Raw genomic sequence first — 21121 nt, forward strand, 5'->3', positions numbered from 1 at the left:
ATTAAGTACCGTACTTGTTTCTTTCCAGTCTCCATCAGACCTGGGACCACTAACAAAAGAAAATATTATACAAAAATATCAGAAGGACATTAAGACACCACCAACCTTCTTCCAATGAAAAAATATCATACTTACATAAGTACTTAATCGATTGGCTTGTCACCACACTACTTTGGGACTTGAATGTACATGTTTTGGGCATTTGGACTGGTTTCTATATATTTCTTAGTAAATTGGTCACTAGTTTGTATAGAGGGAACATTGTTCGTAGGGTTGCCAGCCTCCAGGTGGGCCTAAAGATCTCCTGTTTTTACAACTGATCTCCAACTGGTCTTTGGTCTGTTTATATCCTCTAATGCTGGATCTTAATATCTCTGCTTATGTATATTGTAAGCTGCCCCAGGCAGGTTCTTGGAGAGTGGGGTTAGGGGTTTTTTTTCCTAAATAAACAGAGACCTCAAAGACCTTTTAGAATTTTTAAATTTAAAAACCTGTCAATGTCTTTTAATGGTCTTTAGAGACAATGGCTTTTTGAGTGAGAGATTCTCCTGAAAAGGCCCTCCTGGTAGCCCCTACCTGTCATATTTCAGACTTGAGCAGGTTCTCAAAGGACAGTCTTAACTGCTGATCGGGGGAGGGGGTGGAAGATTGAGAGTGAGAAACCCAATTTAGCCTGTCGGCCACAAGTTGTTAAACTGAATCTATAAGGTGCACTCCCTGTACTTGTTGGAGACAAAAATATGAGAGGTACTTAGGAAGTACTTAAAATATAATAAGGATATTCAATGCTCTACGTGTGACCTGCAGGTTGAAACTTGGCTCACATCAACTAATTACTAGTCAACTAATAATGGCTACAGAAGGGTAAAGCTGTGTGCTAGTCTCATATGGCAGCATTTCTGTCTCATCTGAATTACATATGAATAGAGTAGGTTTTTATTAGTTTTATTAAAACACTGCATTCTGTGCCTTTAAAATGGCAGGGCGAAGGGGGAACACAACCTTTTCAAAAGCATGATGTGAACCCAACTTGGCTGCAGTGAAAAGTCCATTTGGAACAATATGAGATCCATCCACTAGATGGAGAAAGAGGGCCACTCGGGTAAAGCTTGTAGTTTTTGGTGGTTCAGTTACGGTTTACTGTTATTTAGAAAATTTATACCCTGCTTTTCCATTCAAGAAAACTCAAAGCAGCTTACAATGTTTCCCCCAAAATCTGTTAGCAACTGTACTTTTCGGTCTTTCCAGGATCTAGTTTTAATCACAACCTGCAGCACAACATAAGTTTTTGATTTTTCAGATATTTTGGATATTGCTAAAGTAAAATGCTAGGGTTGCCAGGTCTGACTAGAGATGTGAAGGCTCGGAAAAAAAACAGAAAAATTCGGGAAAACCCCGTTTTTTTCCTGAAGCCTTTTTTGCTTTTTCCGAAAAATTGAAAAAAGAAAAGAAAAAAAAATTGATCATGGAATGTTCTATTTTAAGATGATGAATAAAATATTTTAAGACAAGGTGTTAATATTTTCCAAATCATTTCTAAAAAATACGTATGGTATCAGATTATTCTAATTTCTAAGCAAGTCCTAGGTTACAAACTGAACTCTCCAATGCAAGAACAAGATGCATTTCTTCCTTTATGAGGTGCTATTGCCACAAAAAAAGAAAAAGGTGTCAGTTTTGTTTTTGCATATGTGTGGGTATACTGGCACTCAGGCTTCACTAGGTCTCAAAGCCTTGGAAGAAAATATGGAGCAACAAAAAGAACTTGAAAGCAGGCCTCGGATTCAGCAGGAGCTCACAGGAGCACAGCTCCTGAACCTTTCTGAGGGTTCCCCCTCCTCCTCCCCACCTTGTCCACTGAATAGTAGGCACAGCTGCATAACAATCCCCGAATGAGCTCCACCACCTATTTTTCTACAAAGTGACTCCTATCTGAAAGTATATACTTAATTTTAAAAGGTAAGAATTTTCATTTATCTGTAGAAACTAAAATTGTCCATGGTCATATTCCGAGCTTCAAAATTTCCAGAAATTTCACATCTCTAGGTCTGACTCAGGAAATATCTGGGGACTTTGGGGGTGGAGTCAGGAGTTCAGATGGCCAGGAAAGGCTGCAGGGAAGTGCCACGACGATTGTGACAAACACGATTGGACTCCAAAGGGAGTTCTGGCCTTCACTTCATTGGAAATAATGGAGTATGGGAGCACTTTCTTTTGGGGCTCATAGAATTAGACACCTGGTCCAATCTTTTTTAAATTTGGGGGGGGGGGGCTTGAGGAGAGGCACCAGATGCTATTCTGAAAGTTTGTTGCCTCTACTTCAAAAAACAGCCTCCCCAGAGCCCCAGATATCCCTGGAGTGATTCTCCATTATACCCTATGAGGGCCTGTCTCCATTGGGGATAATAGCATGCCCAGCTGACATTCAACTCCCCCCCCCACTTTCTGAGGGGGGGGCCTCCAAACCAGGGGATCCCCTGCCCCCCAACTGGGGATTGGCAACTTTATTAAATACAAGGTTGGTTTTCCCCCCCTCAACCAACCTTTCTCTTCCCATTTCTTTCCCCTATTCCAAAAGGTGATTTTGATGCTGCTAATATGATCCATCTGGAGGGAATCTGGCACAGTATAGTCCAATCTCAACAAATTTCAGAAGTTAAGCAGGGTTGGTATTTAGAAAGGAGACCACCAAGGAAGACTCTGCAGAGGAAGGCAACGGCAAACCACCTCTGTTTCTCACTTGCTTTGCAAGCTCCTTGCTGGGGTTGCTGTAAATTGGCTGTGACTTGATGGCATTTCACATGCTCAATATGATCCATCAGCTGAATAGCCCAGAACAGAACATGGTACCAATTCCAAAAAACTTTATTGGCATAACCAGAGCATGGTACCACGACAATTAACATTTCAGTAGTATCCACCTACACACTAGACAAGAACATTCATCTATCCAGGCCAAAACAGAAACAAGAGATCCAGTTACGCTGGAAAATTTGATGCAAAGAAACCAAAATGTTATCTCTTATTGGATCAATTTTGTCCTAAAATCCAGATTGAAATCCCTGTAGATCACTGAGTCCATTTCATTGTATTAGCATATCATGATCCTATCCCAAAATATGCCTTGCAGAGTACCTGTTCAGGTTTTTTCTTCAAAATTCCCTAGGATGGTGATTTCATCCACCTCTTTGGGAACTGATTGTTTATACAGCTAAGTTCTTTTATGCTTTGTAAAAGGTAGCTTAACAAAGGCCTCTGTGGATTTTCTTGCCACAGGGCGAGACCACGTTCCTCTTGCCTTCACAATGCATTTAACAGACATGCCAATCAATGATTTGCACACATGTGCACGCACACATGCACACCTACTTCAAGCAGGCTGTCAGCTCTTTGGTTAAGCACCACTTGTTACTGTAGTCAATTGAACATTTATGCATTGCCTTTTTGAAACAAAGAAAAACCCTTTTAAAAGGTTGAATAAATGCCTGGGGGAAGTGTGTATTGCTACATCACGAAGTGTCAGTCAACCCATGATGTATACAACCAACTTCTACTGCAAACAAGCAGAACCAGATTTTCCTGCGCTGGATCCTGGAGTGATGGTTGTCTGTTTGAATAAAAGACGAGTGAATACCTTCTATTAGCAGCCCCACAGCTCAAATCGTGTTTATCTGAACACTTCCTTACAGTTCAACATGCTAATGCTTCAAACTAAATAGAATCCCCTTTATCTTAAACCTACTGCTTGTTGCTCTGCCCCCAGGATACACACAGAAAATGTCAACTGCAAATGGTGTTTATATGTAAAATTAGGCAACTGTCTCTTTTTTAAAAAGCTCTGAAGAGGCAAAAAGATCTGTCCTGAAGGGGTTGTAAACAAGCAAAATTCCAAGAGACAAACAAAACTTCTTCCACTAGTTTCCAACATCCACTATTTTTGGAGTAAGGCAAAGGAAGAGGAGAGAGAGAGAAAACCCCAAGGAATTCTCCACCACCACCCTTTATCTCAGTCAAAGTTTAATCTTTATCCAAGCCTGAACGTGCCCAACTCCTTCAGGCTTTGCTCATAAAGATTTGTTTTCAAGCCTTTTATAACTCTCCCAAGGATGAAGACAGGTGTACCTCCCTCTCCAGGGTCGAGTGTGGGCTTTTCTGCAATGTCCCAAGTTCTCCTTCCACGTAGCTCTGCTCCTCTGGCTTCATTGCAAGCTTCTGGCTCTCCCTTCCTATTCTTTGGACAAGCTTTTATTTTTTAAATAAAAATACTTTTTAAAATTCAAAAATCTAGTTATAGCTTGCTGTTGTTTTGTTGTTATTGTTATTATTAGACTCTTAAGTCACCTTCCACTGAAAACAGGGCTCATGGAGGCATACAGCAGTGATAAATGTACAAACCTTACAAAATACTTTTTTTTAAAAAAAGAAATCAGAATTAAATAATACATGAAAATGCAATTTATAGTAGCCTAAGCTGGTCTGATGGCAATAGTTCCTGGAAATATCATTGCCTCATACAGGATGGGTGAGGGTGGGGGAAGGAAGAAGAATGCTAGACTAAATGGAGGGCCATTGCTATCCTCAAAGAAATGAACATCTCTATCTTACATGCCCTGTGGAATGGCAACAAGTCCTGTAGGGTATGGATGTTATTCGGCAGTTAATTCCGCAAGGTAGGGGCCAGGGTGGAAAAGGCCCTGACTCTGGTTGAGGACAGTTGGATGTTATACATCTAAAAAGGCTTTTATCCATTTAAAGTTTTTCCCCCCCTTGTATTTTTAAGCCATTGTTTTGCCTTGAGGGGAAAAGGGACAACAGCCTTGAAACATTGTTCCGGAAAGAAGGAGAAGAGTGACTTCATGATTTTCACAAGGGAGAGCCAATCAGCTCAGCACAACAGGATGGGAAGGTGGGAGGCCTGCTCTTTGTTACAATGATTAGCCAACCAGTGCTCTGTACAAAGAGCTTATTCTGAAAGTAGGAAGAGTACTTCACACCTGGATTCAGTTTAAAATTCTGGATGTCTGTACAATAAAGATTTCAGCATGGATTGGAGCAGGGGTGTCAAACTAATTTGTTATGAGGGCTGGATCTGACATAAATAAGACCTTGTTGGGCCAGGCCATGTTGGGCTGGGCCATGTGTGTACCTATTTAAGATTAGGTAGCAGAGATACAAATTTTATAAAGGACACAGACAATCACAGTTGAAAGATTTTTTAAAAAAAATGCTTAAAAACATTAATGCTCGTTGGTCTTAAAGATGCTTTCTTTGTATTTCTCCCATGGGATCCAGGGAACTGGGCAAAGGAAGCTCTGGCTCTTTCCTTCCTTCCCCAGGGGACCAGGAGGGGGAGGAGCCTCAGCCAATAGAAGGAAGAGAAGATTAGCTCAGTAGCTCTGCTGTGCAACTCAGAGAGCCTGGTAAAGCAAGCTATCCTCCCCCTTCCTCCCCAAAGGAGGAGCCTCAGCCAGTGGAGAAAATAGGGGTTTTGCTCTGTAGGTTCTGTGCGATTGAGCAAGCCTGGCAAAGCAAGCTGTTATGCAGAAGGAAGTAAGAGAGAGAGGGAAGGAAGGAAGCAGATGACAGCCAGTTGCCTGGGGGCCTGATAGGAGATCTCTGGGGGCCTGATTCAGCCCCTGGGTCACATGTTTGACACCCCTGGATTAGAGTTACCAACTGGAGTACAACTAATCTCATGCAACAGAGACTGGTTCACCAGGGGGGAAATTACCACATTAGAAGGGGGACTTTATAGTATTATACCCCCTTGAAAAGGTAACCCCATGACGCAGCATGGTTAAGCTGCAGTACTGCAGTCAGAGCCCTCTGCTCACAACCTGAGTTCGATCCCAGCAGAAGCTGGTTCAGGTAGCTGGCTCCAGGTTGACTCAGACTTCCATCCTTCTGAGGTCGGTAAAATGAGTACTCAGCTTGCTGGGGAAAAAGTGTAGAGGACTGGGGAAGGAAATGGCAAACCACCCCGTAAGAAGTCTGCTATGAAAACACTGAAAGCAACGTCACCCCAGAGTCAAAAATGACTGGTGGTTGCACAGGGGACTACCTTTACCTTTTTACCCCCTTGAAGTCCCTCCCCAAGCCCCGGTCTCCTCAGGCTCTATCACCAAAATCTCCAGGTATTTCCGAATGTAGAGCTGGCAACCATAAGGAGGGTGACCATCCTCAAAGTGAGGCCTGCAATGTTCTCAGAATTACAGCTGATCTTCATGCTACAGACATCAGTTCCGCTGAAGCAAAGGAACTTTGGAGGGTGGACTCCTAAGGCTTCACATCACCACTGAGCTCTTTCTCCTCCCCAGACTCTGTCATTCCCAGGGACTAGCCCGTAGACTCCAGGAATTTCCCAAGTCAGAGTTGGCAACCCTAGCATGGAACCACCTGGAACTAGAATGCAGTTACAGAAGAGAAAACAGTCTGTGGAGATGAGGGACCCCAACCCAGCACTGCCCTTGACTGGGGCCAAACAATACATCTGGATTTCCACTCACAGAACTGTATTTAGCAGATGTTCTGCAACTTTCCAAATCTTAAGAGCATGAAAATTGTTTTTGGTAAATAAAACAGAAGTCCAGGGTAGTTCAGCATTCTGTTCCCAACAGTGACAACCAGAACCTAACAAGAAAGGCCTAAGAGAGGCAGCCATTTTGCTTTGTTCCCAGTCACTGAAATACACTGCCTCTGAACAGAGGAGGTTTCAGTTCTACAGTTATCGGTTTACTGGAGGCAATACTGACCTTGACAGACCAGAGGTCTGACTCAGTATAAACCAGTTTATGTTCATGCAACTCAGGGCTTTTTTGGTAGAAAAAGCCTAGCAGGAACTCATTTGTATATTAAGCAACACACCCCAACATCACCGTTGTTTCACACAGGGCTTTTTGGTAGGAAAAGGCCCACCAGGAACTCATTTGCATATTAGGCCACACCCCCTTATGTCAAGCCAGATGGAACTGCATTCCTATGCGTTCCTGATTATTTTTTTTAAAGGCCTGGTGCAACTGAAATTAAGCCAGTAATTTCTTGGCCTCTTCTTGTTCCTGTCCTTTTTCTTTGTTACACTGTGTTATCTTCCAGTCCTTCTGATCAGTGTTACACTGGTTATCTTCCAATCCTTTAACAGAGAGGGCTGACTTTAGCAATGTTAAATTTTTTGTTGTTCTTAAAACTCTTGACAATTTTCCAGCTGAATTCTTTTTAAAAAAAAAAAACCCTCTTGGATTGGGTGAATGCTTTCTGGCCCCAGTAACCTTCTTAACTGGTGCATTGGTTCCTCATTCTTTGCCCCTACCAACTGTCAGATCAGTCCAGACATTCTGTGAAACCATATTTTAATTAAGCTAACTACAGTTAGTGTGATAATCAGAACACAGGCCATTCCATGAACTATGGTTACTATAAACCATTGGTATACAGCACCAGGATCTGAAACCATGGTTTGAAATTGATTGGTTAATCACAGGGTTTCCCTCACTCCGATGCTGACTGGGGTATCAACTGGGTGTCTGGGGTGAGAAAGAAAAGGCAATGAAACCAGGATTTGTCAAGGGAAACCAGAATTTGAACAATCTTTTGTCAGCCAAATTAACTGTGGTTAAAGTAACCATGATTTCTTGTTATGCCTGAACTGAACCAGTGGTTTCAACGATGTCTCCTACGCCATGTGGGCATCCCCAAGTCTTCTGCATTAAAGACTGATCTTTCTAAAATTTCTATTTTAATTTGCTGGAGCATGTGCCCTCCTTTCTTTTCTTCGTTTGACTTTTTAAAGGAAAGCTTGCCTTCTCTAGCCTCTGCTGTTTAACCACACTGGCATCCTTCAGGGATCGTTTGTACATTTTTTTCCTAATCGGTATTGGTTTTAAATAACCTCCAAGCTTCCTGAAGAGATATGAGGCTTCTCTAAATTGTACTTCCAGCTTCTTTTGAACCAATCCTGTCTCTTGAGAAATGTCTCTTTTTCAAATTAAATGACTAAGCTGGACTTTCTGGGCAATTTTCTTCCTGTTTAATTTGATGGCACTGTGATCACTGGTTTCAAGCAATTCAACAACACTTGCATCTTGCCTTAGATCTCACTTAAGATTAAATCAAGCATTGCCCCTCCTCCTGCCTGTTGTATTACTAAGGTCCAAGGCACAGTGACAGCGTAAGAAGAGCTCTGCTGGAACAGGCCAATGGCCCATCTAGTCCAGCATCTTGTTTCACACAACGGGTAACTCTTGAAGGGTCAATGAACAGGGCATAGAGGCCCTCCCCTGATATTGCCACCCGATATTTAGAGGTTTACTCTATCTAAATATGGTGGTTCCATTTAGTCACCATTACTACTCTAGAAGAGACTGTTAAAGCCATCAAGCAACTGAAAAGTGGCAAGGCAGCAGGAGTTGATGGAATTCCACCAGAGATCTGGAAGCATGGGGGCACAGTACTACATAGCTCACTTCACAAAGTACTTGTCACCTGCTGGGAACAAGGCAAATTACCACAGGACTTTCGCGATGCAATCATCATCACCCTATACAAGAACAAAGGGGAAAAGTCAGACTGCTCCAACTACCGGGGGATAACCCTGCTCTCCATCGCAGGCAAAATCCTTGCCAGAATACTCCTGAACAGACTGGTGCCCGCCATTGCAGAAGAACTCCTCCCAGAGAGCCAGTGCGGCTTCAGAGCTAACAGGAGCACCACCGACATGGTATTTGTTCTCAGGCAGCTCCAAGAGAAATGCAGGGAACAAGGCTCTGTATGTGACTTTTGTCGACCTTACCAAAGCTTTCGATACCGTTAGCAGGAAAGGCCTGTGGCAAATCTTGGAACGTTTAGGATGTCCCCCAAGGTTCCTCAGCATGATCATCCAGCTACACGAAGACCAGCGAGGCCAAGTCAGACACTGCAACGACCTCTCGGAGACCTTCCCAATAGGCACAGGTGTAAAGCAAGGCTGCGTTCTCGCGCCAACTCTCTTTATGATCTTCTTTAGCATGATGCTTCAAAGAGCTGCAGTAGATCTAGATGATGACGATGGTGTCTACATCAGCTATCACACCGATGGCAGCCTGTTCAACCTGAGGCGACTAAAGGCCCACTCCAAGACAATGGAAAAACTCATCCGAGAGCTACTGTTTGCTGATGCTGCTGCACTCGTCTCCCACTCGGTATCAGCTCTGCAGCATATGACGTCCTGCTTTGCAGAGGCTGCTAAGCTATTCGGCCTAGAAGTTAGTCTGAAGAAGACAGAAGTTCTCCACCAGCCTGCACCCCAGGAAGATTATCACCCTCCCTGCATCACTGTGGGTGAATCAGTTCTGAAGACAGTCCAGCAGTTCAGCTACCTGGGGTGCATCATCTCCTCAGATGCTAAGATCGACAAGGAGATTGACAACAGGCTGGCAAAGGCAAACCATGCCTTTGGCCGACTGCACAAAAGAGTGTGGAGCAACAAGCATCTGAAAAAAGGCACAAAGATCAATGTTTACAAAGCAGTTGTGATGACAACCCTAATCTACGGCTCTGAATCGTGGGTTTTATACCGTCATCACCTGCGACTCCTTGAGCGCTTTCATCAGCGCTGCCTTCGCACCATCCTCAACATCCACTGGAGTGACTTTGTGACCAACACTGAAGTTCTCAAGCGGGCAGAGGTTACCAGCATCGAGGCACTGCTGTTGAAGACGCAGCTGTGCTGGGCAGGGCATATTTCTAGGATGGAAAACCACCACCTTCCCAAGATTGCCCTGTATGGCGAACTCTCCACTGGCCATCGAAATAGAGGGGCACCAAAGAAGAGGTACAAGAAATCCCTTGGCACCTGTCGCATCAACCATCACCAGTGGTCTGACCTAGCCTCAGATCGCAAAGCATGGAGGCACACCATCCACCGGGCTGTCTCTTCTTTTGAGAACGCACGCATAGCTGGTCTTGAGGACAAAAGGAGATTGAGGAAGAATCGCACTGCTGCAGCACCAACCCTAGATCGGGCTTTTCCCTGCAGCCACTGTGGCCGGGCCTGCCTGTCCCGCATTGGTCTTGTCAGCCACCAGCGAGCCTGCAGCAGACGTGGACTATTGCACCCTTCTTGAATCTTCGTTCGCGAAGCCAAGCCGAGAGAGAGAGACTAGTAGCCATTGATTGACTGACCCTCCACATATCTATCTAATCTCTTTTAAAGCTGCTTATGCTCATGGCCATCATTATGTCTATTAGCAGTGAATACCACAATCTAATCTTTCAAGCAAGGAAGTATTTTGTTTTGTTGATTCTGAGACTATTGCCCAGAAACTTGATTGGGTGTCCTCAAGTTCTAGTATTATGGGAGGAAAAAATGTTATCCTCGTCCACTTTCTCCACTCATGGGTAATTTTATAAACCTCTAATGTGTCCACCCCCTAAACCCCAGACTATTTAGAACTTCCTCAAAGGAAAGATGCTGTGAGTCCTTAAATCAATAATTGAGTGTATCTAGTAATTGCTCTTATCCTGATGCAAATATACCCTTACCAAATCAGTTTATGGGTAGTTTGGAATAAGGTTCCCAAATAGGGTTGCCAAGTCCGACTCAAGAAATATCTGAGGACTTTGGGGGCGGAGCCAGGAGACTTTGGAGGGTGGAGCCAGGTGCAAGGGTTCACCTGTAGGCCGGTAACACCTGCTAGGGTCCTTTGTGCTCCAGCATTGCAGTGATATAAATTCAACAGAAAAAGGTACTGATAGAGGAGCATATACTGTTTCAGTCTGGAGGCAGTGGACACCATCTTAAATGCTCCCCTAAGAAAAATCTCCCTGCAAACTAGTGCCCCTCTTCAGCATATTAGGGAGCAATTGCTCACACTGCACCTCGCTGTGCTTGTTTTCTACTTTCCCAGCGGACTTTTATTAGCAGAGTTTTCAAAACATGCAACAGGGTCCCCGGGGGGGGGGTAATAGAAAAAGCCCAGCATGAACTCATTTGCATATTAGGCCACACCCCCTGGTACTACCATTATTCCATACCATTCCGTACTACCATTATTCCATACCATTAGGTGTGGCCTAATATGCAAATGAGTTCCTGCTGGGCTTTTTCTGCAAAAGCACAGCATAAACTCACTTGCATATTAGGCCACACCCTCTGATATCACCATTATTTCACACAGGGTTTTTGTAGAAAAAGCCCAGCAGAAATTCATTTGCATATTAGGCCACACCTCCTGATGCCAAGTCAGCTGGAGTTGCATTCCTGCTCAAAAAAGCCCTGAGTATCCCCCACCTATACAAAGTGGAACAATCCATTCCATCCTCTCATTTTGCTATGTGTATTGTACGTACAGACCAGCTCTCTGATTCCATTTTTCCAATCATCTGCTGCAACTTCAAATTCTTCCAGTGATTCTCTAACCAGATCTCTCTTGTCTCTACGTCTATGTGGTTATTCTGTGTCTGTGACATTTTACATTTGTTATGGCTGAATTTCACTTTGTTGCAAGCAATCTCAGGTTTGTGGACATCTTTTTGCATTTGTCCTTTTGTTGGCACGCCTTTCTCCATTCAGTTCTGGGGCAGTATTGAGTTTCATGCCAAACCCATAATCTGGCAGGACAGAAAGAAGCTAATTCTCAGCAATTACAGAGTCCAGTTAGGATCAGAATACAATTTGTTTACAGTAGGAAGCAGCCTAACCAGATCCTGGGTTAGGGTAGCCAAGGTCCATAGCCATGAACCGTATCAACAGCAGTTCACTCCCACCAGGTTGCCAAAACTATCGCTTTCTGCTTGCCCATATTTTACAGTCAGGTGACCCAGCTCTGCCTGCAACCCTGTCAGGGCTCCCCCAAGGGAGTGGTGCCCCATTTCTGATCCACTTCTGATTCATCTGTGTTTACATTTGGGCGTGCTAGCAGAGCTGTGGTGCCACCAGGTCTCCTCCAAGGGAACAACACCTGTATTCCCTTCCGGGCTACGCCTGGGGCAACTGCCCCTCTTACTAACCCCTTGTTATACCACTCACTATGGATCTGTCTTAGAGGAGGGGTGTCCAATAAGCCACCACCCTTTGAAAATAAGTTCACCAGCAAGCATCTACCACAGGGGTGTCAAACATGTGGCCTGGGGACTGAATCAGGCCCCCAGAGGGCTCCTATCAGGCCTCTGAGCAGCTGGCTGTCATCTGCTTCCTTCTCTCTCTCTCTCTTGCTTTCTTCTGTGTCACAACTTGCTTTGCCAGGCTTGCTGAATTGCACAGGTGTTACAGAGCAAAACCTCTATTTTCTCTGTTGGCTGAGGCTCCTCCCTTGGGGAGGAAGAGAGAGAGGCAAAGCTTGTCTTGTCAGGTTCTCTCAATCACACAGCAGAGCTACTGAGCCAAGCCTCTCTTCTTTCTATTGGCTCCTCCCCCTCCAGGTCCCCTGGGAAGGGAAGGGAAGAGCCAGAGCTTCCTTTGACCAGTTCTCTGGATCTCGTGGGAGAAAACAAAGAAAGCACCTTTAAGACCAACAAGTGTTAATGTTTTAAACATGTTTTAGCTTAAGGTGTTTTTTTTAAAAAAAAATAATTGTGCTTGCCTGTGTCCTTTATAAAGTTTATATCTCTGCTACCTAATCTTAAATAGGTACACACATGGCCTGCCCTGACAAGGTCTCATTTATGTCGGAACTGGTCCATAACAAATGAGTTCAACACCACTGGTCTACCATATTCAATAATCTTCAGATGCACACTGAGGCCCCTGTCCTGCAGGCTCCATCCCCAAATCTCTAGACGTTTCCCAACCTGGATCTGCCAACCCTATCTCTCCATCTTCCTCCGATGGCTGGGGAAGACCTGGCAACCCAAGTGTGTTCCACCAGGGTCAAAGAACAGAGAATTAATATGGGACGCTTCAACTAATTTGTATAGCTAAGTGTAAGTATATAAAAAGAAGTCAATCCAGAAATTAATGCCTTATTTTGCTTGTATATGTGACTTTAAAAATTGTGTAATTTGCTACAAGTGATTTGAAACACACATACAAACTTGTGCTTCAGTACTATCACCCCAGCCATCCAGATTGTTTCAAGCTTATTTTTAGCCAAAAACTGCCAACACATTTTTCAGGATCTTCGTGCTCAGGGTTTAAGAACTTACTTGGAAGAAGGGTGGGGGGGACCAATCTGACAGCCACAAAATTCTAATCAAGCAGCGGGGTCTCATTTTAGACATGGCCCAAGGCTCAAATGTGACCATCTAATTTTCCTGCCCTTCTACGGTCTTTGTTAGTTTAATCCTTAATTTAAGGTTGGGGGAGAGCACTCTAAAACTGAAAGTGGATTGGATGTATTTCTCTTGCGTATTAAAGGTCAGTCACCTCTGTCTCCTGTCTCAGTCCCAGACTATGAAGGCAAGTGCTGAATGATTGTTTCATGTTCTCTTTCCAAATCTGTTTGGGACTCGGCAACCATCTAGCAAATTGCCTCTCAGTTTTCTAACCCACATAGCGGCTGCGATTACACACATTAAATAATGCACTTTCGATCCACTTTCAATGCACTTTCCAACTAGATTTTACTGTGTGAGTTGTAGGGTGGCCAGACCGTCCCGGGAGCCCGGGAATGTCCCGGTTCTGGCCCCCTATTCCCGCCTCCCGGGCTGGCTATACCGGGACCATTTAGAGGTCCCGGTTTAGCCAGCCCCGGAGGCGGTGGGCCGCGGGCGCCGGCGGGGAAGGCGGCGAGTGAGGGAGGGAGCGTCCCTGCGCCTGCGCAGGGCCCCTGCGCACGCGCAGGGACGCTCCCTCCCTCACTCGCCGCCTTCCCCGCCCGCGCGCGGGGCCGGCAGCGGTGGCGGAGGCCTCTCCGCGGCCTCCGCTGGTCGCTGGAAGCCCTCCAGAGTCTCTGGAGGGCCTCCAGGGACCAGCGGAGGCCGCGGAGAGGCCGCGGAGCAGCCGGCGCTGGTCCCGGAAGGCCTTCCAGAGCCTCTGGAAGGCCTTCCGGGACCACCGCCGACCAGCGAAGGCCTCTCCGCGGCCTCCGCTGGTCCCTGGAGGCCCTCCAGAGTCTCTGGAGGGCCTCCAGGGACCAGCGGAGGCCGCGGAGAGGCCGCGGAGCAGCCGGCACTGGTCCCGGAAGGCCTTCCAGAGCCTCTGGAAGGCCTTCCGGGACCACCGCCGACCAGCGAAGGCCTCTCCGCGGCCTCCGCTGGTCCCTGGAGGCCCTCCAGAGTCTCTGGAGGGCCTCCAGGGACCAGCGGAGGCCGCGGAGAGGCCGCAGAGCAGCCGGCGCTGGTCCCGGAAGGCCTTCCAGAGACTCTGGAGGGCCTTCCGGGACCAGCGCCGACCAGCGAAGGCCTCTCCGCGGCCTCCGCTGGTCCCTGGAGGCCCTCCAGAGTCTCTGGAGGGCCTCCAGGGACCAGCGGAGGCCGCGGAGCAGCCGGCGCTGGTCCCGGAAGGCCTTCCAGAGCCTCTGGAAGGCCTTCCGGGACCACCGCCGACCAGCGAAGGCCTCTCCGCGGCCTCCGCTGGTCCCTGGAGGCCCTCCAGAGTCTCTGGAGGGCCTCCAGGGACCAGCGGAGGCCGCGGAGAGGCCGCGGAGCAGCCGGCGCTGGTCCCGGAAGGCCTTCCAGAGCCTGTCGGTCACTTCCGGGTTCCTGTCCTGCATCTCGACCTGTGTTATTAGTGACAGGCTGCTTCGGCGTGCCGCTGCCCGGCCCCCTGGGTCCCACAACGATGGGACCGATGCCACAGGGAGGGGCTCGAAACACTCTATAACCCCTCAAAAGAACAGCAGTCTAGCTCGCTTCCCCCGAGCCCTGCCGCCATAAGCCTCAAGGGGGCTCATTTTGCGGCATCTCCCGGCGGGAGGGTGGCACCCGCACGGGACACATATCAAATGAAAGAGGGGGCGCAGGGCTATCAGAAACAGCCGACAGAGGGAGTCACGAGACCACCCCACTGGGGGATCCACACCCCGAAAGTGATGAAGGTGGCGCAGACAGAGCCAACAGAGCCAACAGGACAAAATAAATAGGCTGCATTATGCAGCACAATTGAGAAAGTGCCTTATCCCATATACTGATGAAGTAAATACAGGATCTGAGAACAAAATTGCACCAGAAGACACAAACACAAAGCTCCCTTACACTGAATCAGTGCTTGGGTCCACCAAAGTCAGTATTATCTACACAGACTTATCTACAATTTCAGAACAAAATTGTTTCCGGCGGTGATATTTGGGGGATTTTTGGGGATGTCACAGGAAGTGCTGTGAAGTCACTTCCTGTTTCCGGCAGTGGCATTTGGGGGAAATGATGTCATTTGGGGGAAATGATGTCACGGGAAGTGATGTCACTTCCCAGTTCCGGCAGGCGACGCGGGGAAGTGATGTCACAGGAAGTGATGTCACTTCCTGGTTCCTGTGGTGGCATGACGTCGCCGGAAGTGACGTCATTTCCTGTTTCCGGCGGCGCGCACGCTCCGCGCACACCCCTACCTTCCCCCCCCCCACGTGTCCCTGGCTGGCCTTCAGACATTATGGTCACCCTAGTAGTTGGCAAAATCCAGTTGTAAAGTGCACTGAAAAGGAACTGAAAGTGCATTATTGTGTGTGTGTGATCACAGTCAGTATGTCACCACCAGTGTTCCCTCTAAGCGGAGTTAGTGTGAGCTAGCTCACAGTTTTTTTAGCCTCCAGCTCACACATTTTTGTCTTAGCTCAGGAAAAAAGGCCCCAGAGCAAACGAACTTATGCAGTAGCTCACAACTATAATGCCAGTAGCTCACAAAGTAGAGTTTTTGCTCACAAGCTTAGAGGGAGTATTGGTCACAACAGAGTGGGTACACAGACTCATACTGGGCTCCACAAATGATTCCTTGTTGGGGATAAAGGCCGTAACACCGCCCTTAGTCCTACAGTGTGGATACTCACTTTGTGGCTTGGGAACCACATGCTGCTCTTCTGAGCACTGTTTCCCTGTAGCACCTGCCCCATGTTCCAGGAAAGTGGGTGGTTTCTTTAGAAATTGGAATGATTTCATCTTTACTATGAGCCCAAGATAAAACTGTTTCATTTTAAAATGCAACACAGCTTGCCCATGATGATTATATCCAAGGCAGTACAGATGTACAGATTTTGCTGGGCTACATATGCAGCTGAATGACGTGGAATGAGGCATACTATTGTTAAATGTTAATCTCCAAAACAAAACTGCAAGTAGTACAGAACAACTCAACATACTCAAGAATAATTTAAATGGTTGCATTATTAATATAATTATATATTAATTATATATTTATATAATTATAGGAGCCCCGTGGCACAGAGTGGTAAAGCTGCAGTACTGCAGTCAGAGCCTTCTGCTCATGACCTGAGTTTGATCCCGGCAGAAGCTGGGTCCAGGTAGCTGGCTCAAGGTTAACTCAGCCCTTCCATCCTTCTGAGGTCAGTAAAATGAGTGCCCAGCTTGCGGGGGAAAGTGTAGATGACTGGGGAAGGCAATGGCAAACCACCCCGTAAAAAAGTCTGCCATGAACACATCATGATGCGACGTCACTCCTGAGTTGGAAATGACTGGTGGTTGCACAGGGGACTACTTTTACATTTTTATTATTATTAATATGTCCAATTCTCAATGAGGCCAAATTAAAGCTAAAGAGACTGAGGTCACAAACAGTCAAGACAGATCTTTCTATAAGCCTGAGAAAAGACACAGGTTTGCAAAAAAAATGTGAAATCTATCAGAAAGACACTGGAGGGTCAAACCGTCCCCAAGAAGCAGCAATTGTAGCTTTAAGAAACAGTGACTGTTGCTAGGCAATTACAATACTACTGCCATTTGAAGCCTTGGTCTCTGTCAGCAAAAGGCATGGGCAGGGACCTTTTGGCCTTTGAGGGAGAACTCACCAGGTCCAGGCCCACCAGCAACCACCAGATGACTTGCTACAACCTGACTTTCATGAATCACTCAGGACCGTTTGACACTGTTTTAACTCAGAAGGCCTCAGGCAAATGTGATCCTGGGTGTTCTGTGAAAAGAGACCCCACTGTCTTTTCCCCCTCTAAAAATCAAAGCAAAAGCCTATGATTTCGACTGTGCCATGAGGGAAAGATGGGGTTTCTCTATACCAGTTTTCAAGTCTGAAATTGCCCCAGAGAGTCACTATTTGTCCTGTTGTGGAAAAATACCTGTACCAACACAGGTTTCCCCAAGAAGCCAAATACTGTCTTCTTGGGGCCATTTGAGATTGGGGAAATGGCACAGATGAGGAGAGTTATGAACTCCCTTTCCTAACACTATGGTCCCCATTCAAAACAAGCCATGTTCATGTGCCTGATTTTTAGAGGAAAAGATTACACTGGAAATTGATCACAGAACTCTCAATGGCTGTCTGAGCTCTGAGATCATGGCAGATCCCAGTTCAAATTACCACTTTTCCATGTATTTCACTGGGGTGACTTCAGATTCCACATCAAGCCAACACTAACAATTTCCCACTAGACTCTTAATCCTGATTTAGCCCTGTCCCCAAGCTGACATTCTACACTAAAGTCATAGAATCATAGAGTCAGAGTTGGTTTCTCTGATTCTCTGATTCTAGTGTAGAATGTCAGTTCGGGGACAGAGTTAAACCAGGATTAAAGGTCTAGTGCAAAACTGGTCACACTTAGTGAATGTGTACAAATCTGGCTTTAGTTCATAGAGCTAAAGGAAGCCCTTCCAAAGATGTCTGTTCTAGATATCAAGACACTTCATCCGTCTTTCTTCAGTTTGGAGGCTTATTTTTCACTGGAACCCAATCTCATACATTCATAGAAGATCAGCAAGGTTATTGAACAAAATACTGGAATATGGATATTCCTTTGTGATTGAAAGTTTGTTGAACTGCTTTTGAACTGTGGGAATATGCTTTTGAAGCATGTTTGTGTTCATTTGAAGTTCTATGTGCAAGCTTAGTCAGAACACCACTGACCTTCACATTACATTGTTTTGTCATTTAAAATTTATGGTGTCTCTTAGTGGTTTTTTTATTTACCTACCTGGAGATTGGCACCACTAGAAAAAGGAAAGAGGAAATTTTGTGTGCATGAACACAAAAGTGTGTACACAAAAGAGTTGATTACAGAAAACTTTGTTTGTCTTAAAGGTGCCAGCAGACTAAAATTTTTATCATTTTGGTTCCTACCCAGGTTTAAGATGGCATATACTCCTAGAATGCACCACAAAAACTCTGTTTGTTCAAGAATGGACAGCAAAGGAAAAGTGTGTCTCCCACTACTGGGGTCAGGAGTATTTCACCATCTCCCAAAACGTAGCATCTATGCAAAACAAGAGCTTCGTGGCAACTCAGTTATTGTGGTCCCCCTCCAGGTCCAACTTTGTCCTCTAACTGTGCATGCTTAGTTCTCCATGCTCCCTGGCTCCGTGAAATGTTGAGGGGCCAGCTCCCCACCAAGACGACGCACCAGCATTTAAAAGCCATTCAAGATTCTACACAATTCCACCTCCTACGTCTATAGCATTTATCTTAATGTATAAGTTGTCAATGTCTAAAGGATATTAAAAATAACTTGTGATTTGTGAGTAATAAAGTATCTTCTCACATTGGGGAGCATGAAATCCGGGGGAAGTGGACCAGTGGAAGGGAGATGCTGCAGCTGAGGTTAACACTTGGATGACCTGGTTCGTTACAGTCCCATCTCTGCTTTGGTGTCAAAAATTACCATGCAAAACAAATAAGACAACATTAGTCTCATTCATTCTGCATGACAGCTGTGACACCTAATTCCTCCCCCCCACCCCCAAGTTAACGCCAGACTAAAGGTGCAACTAAATGAGACGCAAGAGACTCATGATCAGGTCTCCTGACATCTTTAATATCATTGAAAAACAGCTAAGGAAAGGGGTTGGTTGCAGATGTGTGGCTGGGGCAATGGGAAAATTAACCTCTTCCCCCATACAATAAAAATAACCCCACCAACTATGCATTTGCCCCAGCATGGAGGGGAAAATAACACCACTCTTGGGACACACGCATATCAACCAGTAGTTGCAGGTTGCATCTACACAGGGGCATGAAAAACTGACCCGGCTACAGCAGCAGCAGCAAGAAGGGTGGGAACAGGCAAGAACGGGGTTCATACACACACACACACACCTGCTTCCGCTTTGTCCACTGCTGTCTCTGACCTGCACCCCTGCTCTTCTCCCCTTCCTCCACTCTATATGTGCAAAAGCACAGCATCACCATAATCCAAAAATCCCTCTTTCCCCTTAAGAACATAGGGACATCGGAGTCCTGGATCAGACCAGTGGTCCACCTAGTCCAGCCTCCTGTCTCATACAGTGGCCATCCAGTTCCTCTGGAGAGCCAACAACAGGGCATACAGTCCAAGACCTCAGGGTTGGCGTATGGGAGTAGGCCAAGTAGGCAGCCGCCTCGTGCGCCACTTGGCTTGGGGCATCACAAGGTGCCCCCTCTCCCTATGCTCTGCTGCTTTTGGGACCCTGCAAAGTGGGGACAGGGGGGGCGTAACAATTATGTCATTGGCGTGCGTGCACGATTTAAACAATTAGAGGGGCAGAGGAACAGGATCCTGCCTGGGGTGCTGGACAGTATAGTGCCAGGCCTGCAAGACCTCCTGATGTTGCCTACTAGGCTAGCACAAGGATTCAGAGGTTGACTGCCCCTGCATGTGGAGGTTTCCTCTCAGTCGCCATGACTAGTGCCACTAATAGACTTATCCTCCACGAATCCCCTTTTAAAGTCCAATCCCCTTTTAAAGCTGTCTATGCCACCACTACAACCTCTGGCAGCGAATTCCACATGTTAATCATTTAATTACTTTTCCTGTTTTGCTGCTATCCTCATGTGGGCACTGTGGACAAAGCAATTCACACCCATTGAGGAGCAATGCAAACGTGGTATTTCTCTGATGCAGTTCTAAAGTTATGCCAGGAGAACAGCCAGTCTCCCCTAGAAGGCAAGCTCTTCACACAACAAAAAAGGTACCTCAGACTCATCACAGCCAGTGTTCCCTCTAAGCTGAGTTAGTATGAGCTAGCTCATAGTTTTTAGCCTCCAGCTCACACATTTTTGTCTTAGCTCAGGAAAAATGGCCCCAGAGTGAACTAATTTATGCAGTGACTCACAATTTTAATGCCAGTAGCTCATGCAGATTTTTTGCTCACAAGACTCCACAGCTTAGAGGGGGTATTGGTCACAGCTATCAGTGTTTTCAAGTTCAAACCAACAGCCCCACAACGTGTTAGCCCCTGCCCACTGTCCCCAATCCTGACCTGCGGGAGGGCAATGTTGAGCTGACGCTGGAGGGACTCCTTCTCGTGGCCCAGTTCACGTAGGCGGAGCTGTGAGGTGGCCAGGCTTTCCTGTGTGTCGCGCAGCGTCTCCAGCAACCTCTCGCGCTCGTTCAGCATGTTGACCATGAGCTGCTCGAAGTTGGCGTCATCGGCTCCATAGGCCGAGCCACGGCGGTTGTCCTCATTGATGGTTGGCATCACTTCGCACATCATCATGCCAAGTTGGATGGGGAGGGCCCCGCTGGGGACTCCTCAAGAAGGAACTGGCGGTGGTGAGGGGAATTTAGCCCCTGGTCCTGCAGAGAATGAAAAATGTCCATCAAACGACACACAGAACTAGAACCCCAGGAGTCCTCTGGGTGGAGAATAAAGAAACGGTAGCGGAACACAGGGAATAAGGGGATATGGGCAAGTGGGAAGTGGAACTGGTGGTTCCAGAACATGGGTGGACATGGAAAGCACAGGGCAACCCAAATCCTGAGTAGTTTTGGGAGAAGATGGTAGTCTATGGGTACAGACTGAATCTTGGCCCACCAGAGTTAGGTGGTGGCAAGAAACACACAGTGACCTGGAATTCCTGGGTTCTCCATCGCAGAAAGGCTGCATTGAGGAAGAGGACTGGTGGCAGGGTAGAGACACTCCCAGCAAGGACTCATGGGAGCAGGTGACTTGAGGACACATGCAGGCACCTGCTGGTAACTTACTACAGATGCAGATTATGGAATCAAGAGATGCCAACGATAGTAAAAATTAAATTCTTGCTACCACCCCTCCTAGCAAAAACGTTGGCTCCAGCACAGCACTGGGGTGTTCCAGAGGAAGAAGAATCAGAGGAAGCAAG

The 21121-nt window shown here is 46.4% G+C and overlaps 1 protein-coding gene across 11 annotated transcripts in view; it reads right to left on the reverse strand.

Moving 5' to 3' along the window:
* Nucleotides 1–21121, reverse strand: part of PPFIA3 (PTPRF interacting protein alpha 3) — an 82893-nt gene that overhangs the window by 46760 nt on the left and 15012 nt on the right. For all 11 annotated transcript variants that reach the window (XM_060255452.1, XM_060255451.1, XM_060255458.1 and 8 more), the window contains exon 2: nucleotides 20260–20576. In XM_060255452.1, coding sequence (XP_060111435.1) covers nucleotides 20260–20496 — 237 coding nt within the window. In that variant the 5' untranslated portion in view covers nucleotides 20497–20576. The remainder of the gene's footprint in view (nucleotides 1–20259; nucleotides 20577–21121) is intronic.

The sequence above is a fragment of the Heteronotia binoei genome, chromosome 15, assembly GCF_032191835.1.
Source record: "Heteronotia binoei isolate CCM8104 ecotype False Entrance Well chromosome 15, APGP_CSIRO_Hbin_v1, whole genome shotgun sequence".
Lineage (NCBI taxonomy): Eukaryota > Metazoa > Chordata > Lepidosauria > Squamata > Gekkonidae > Heteronotia > Heteronotia binoei.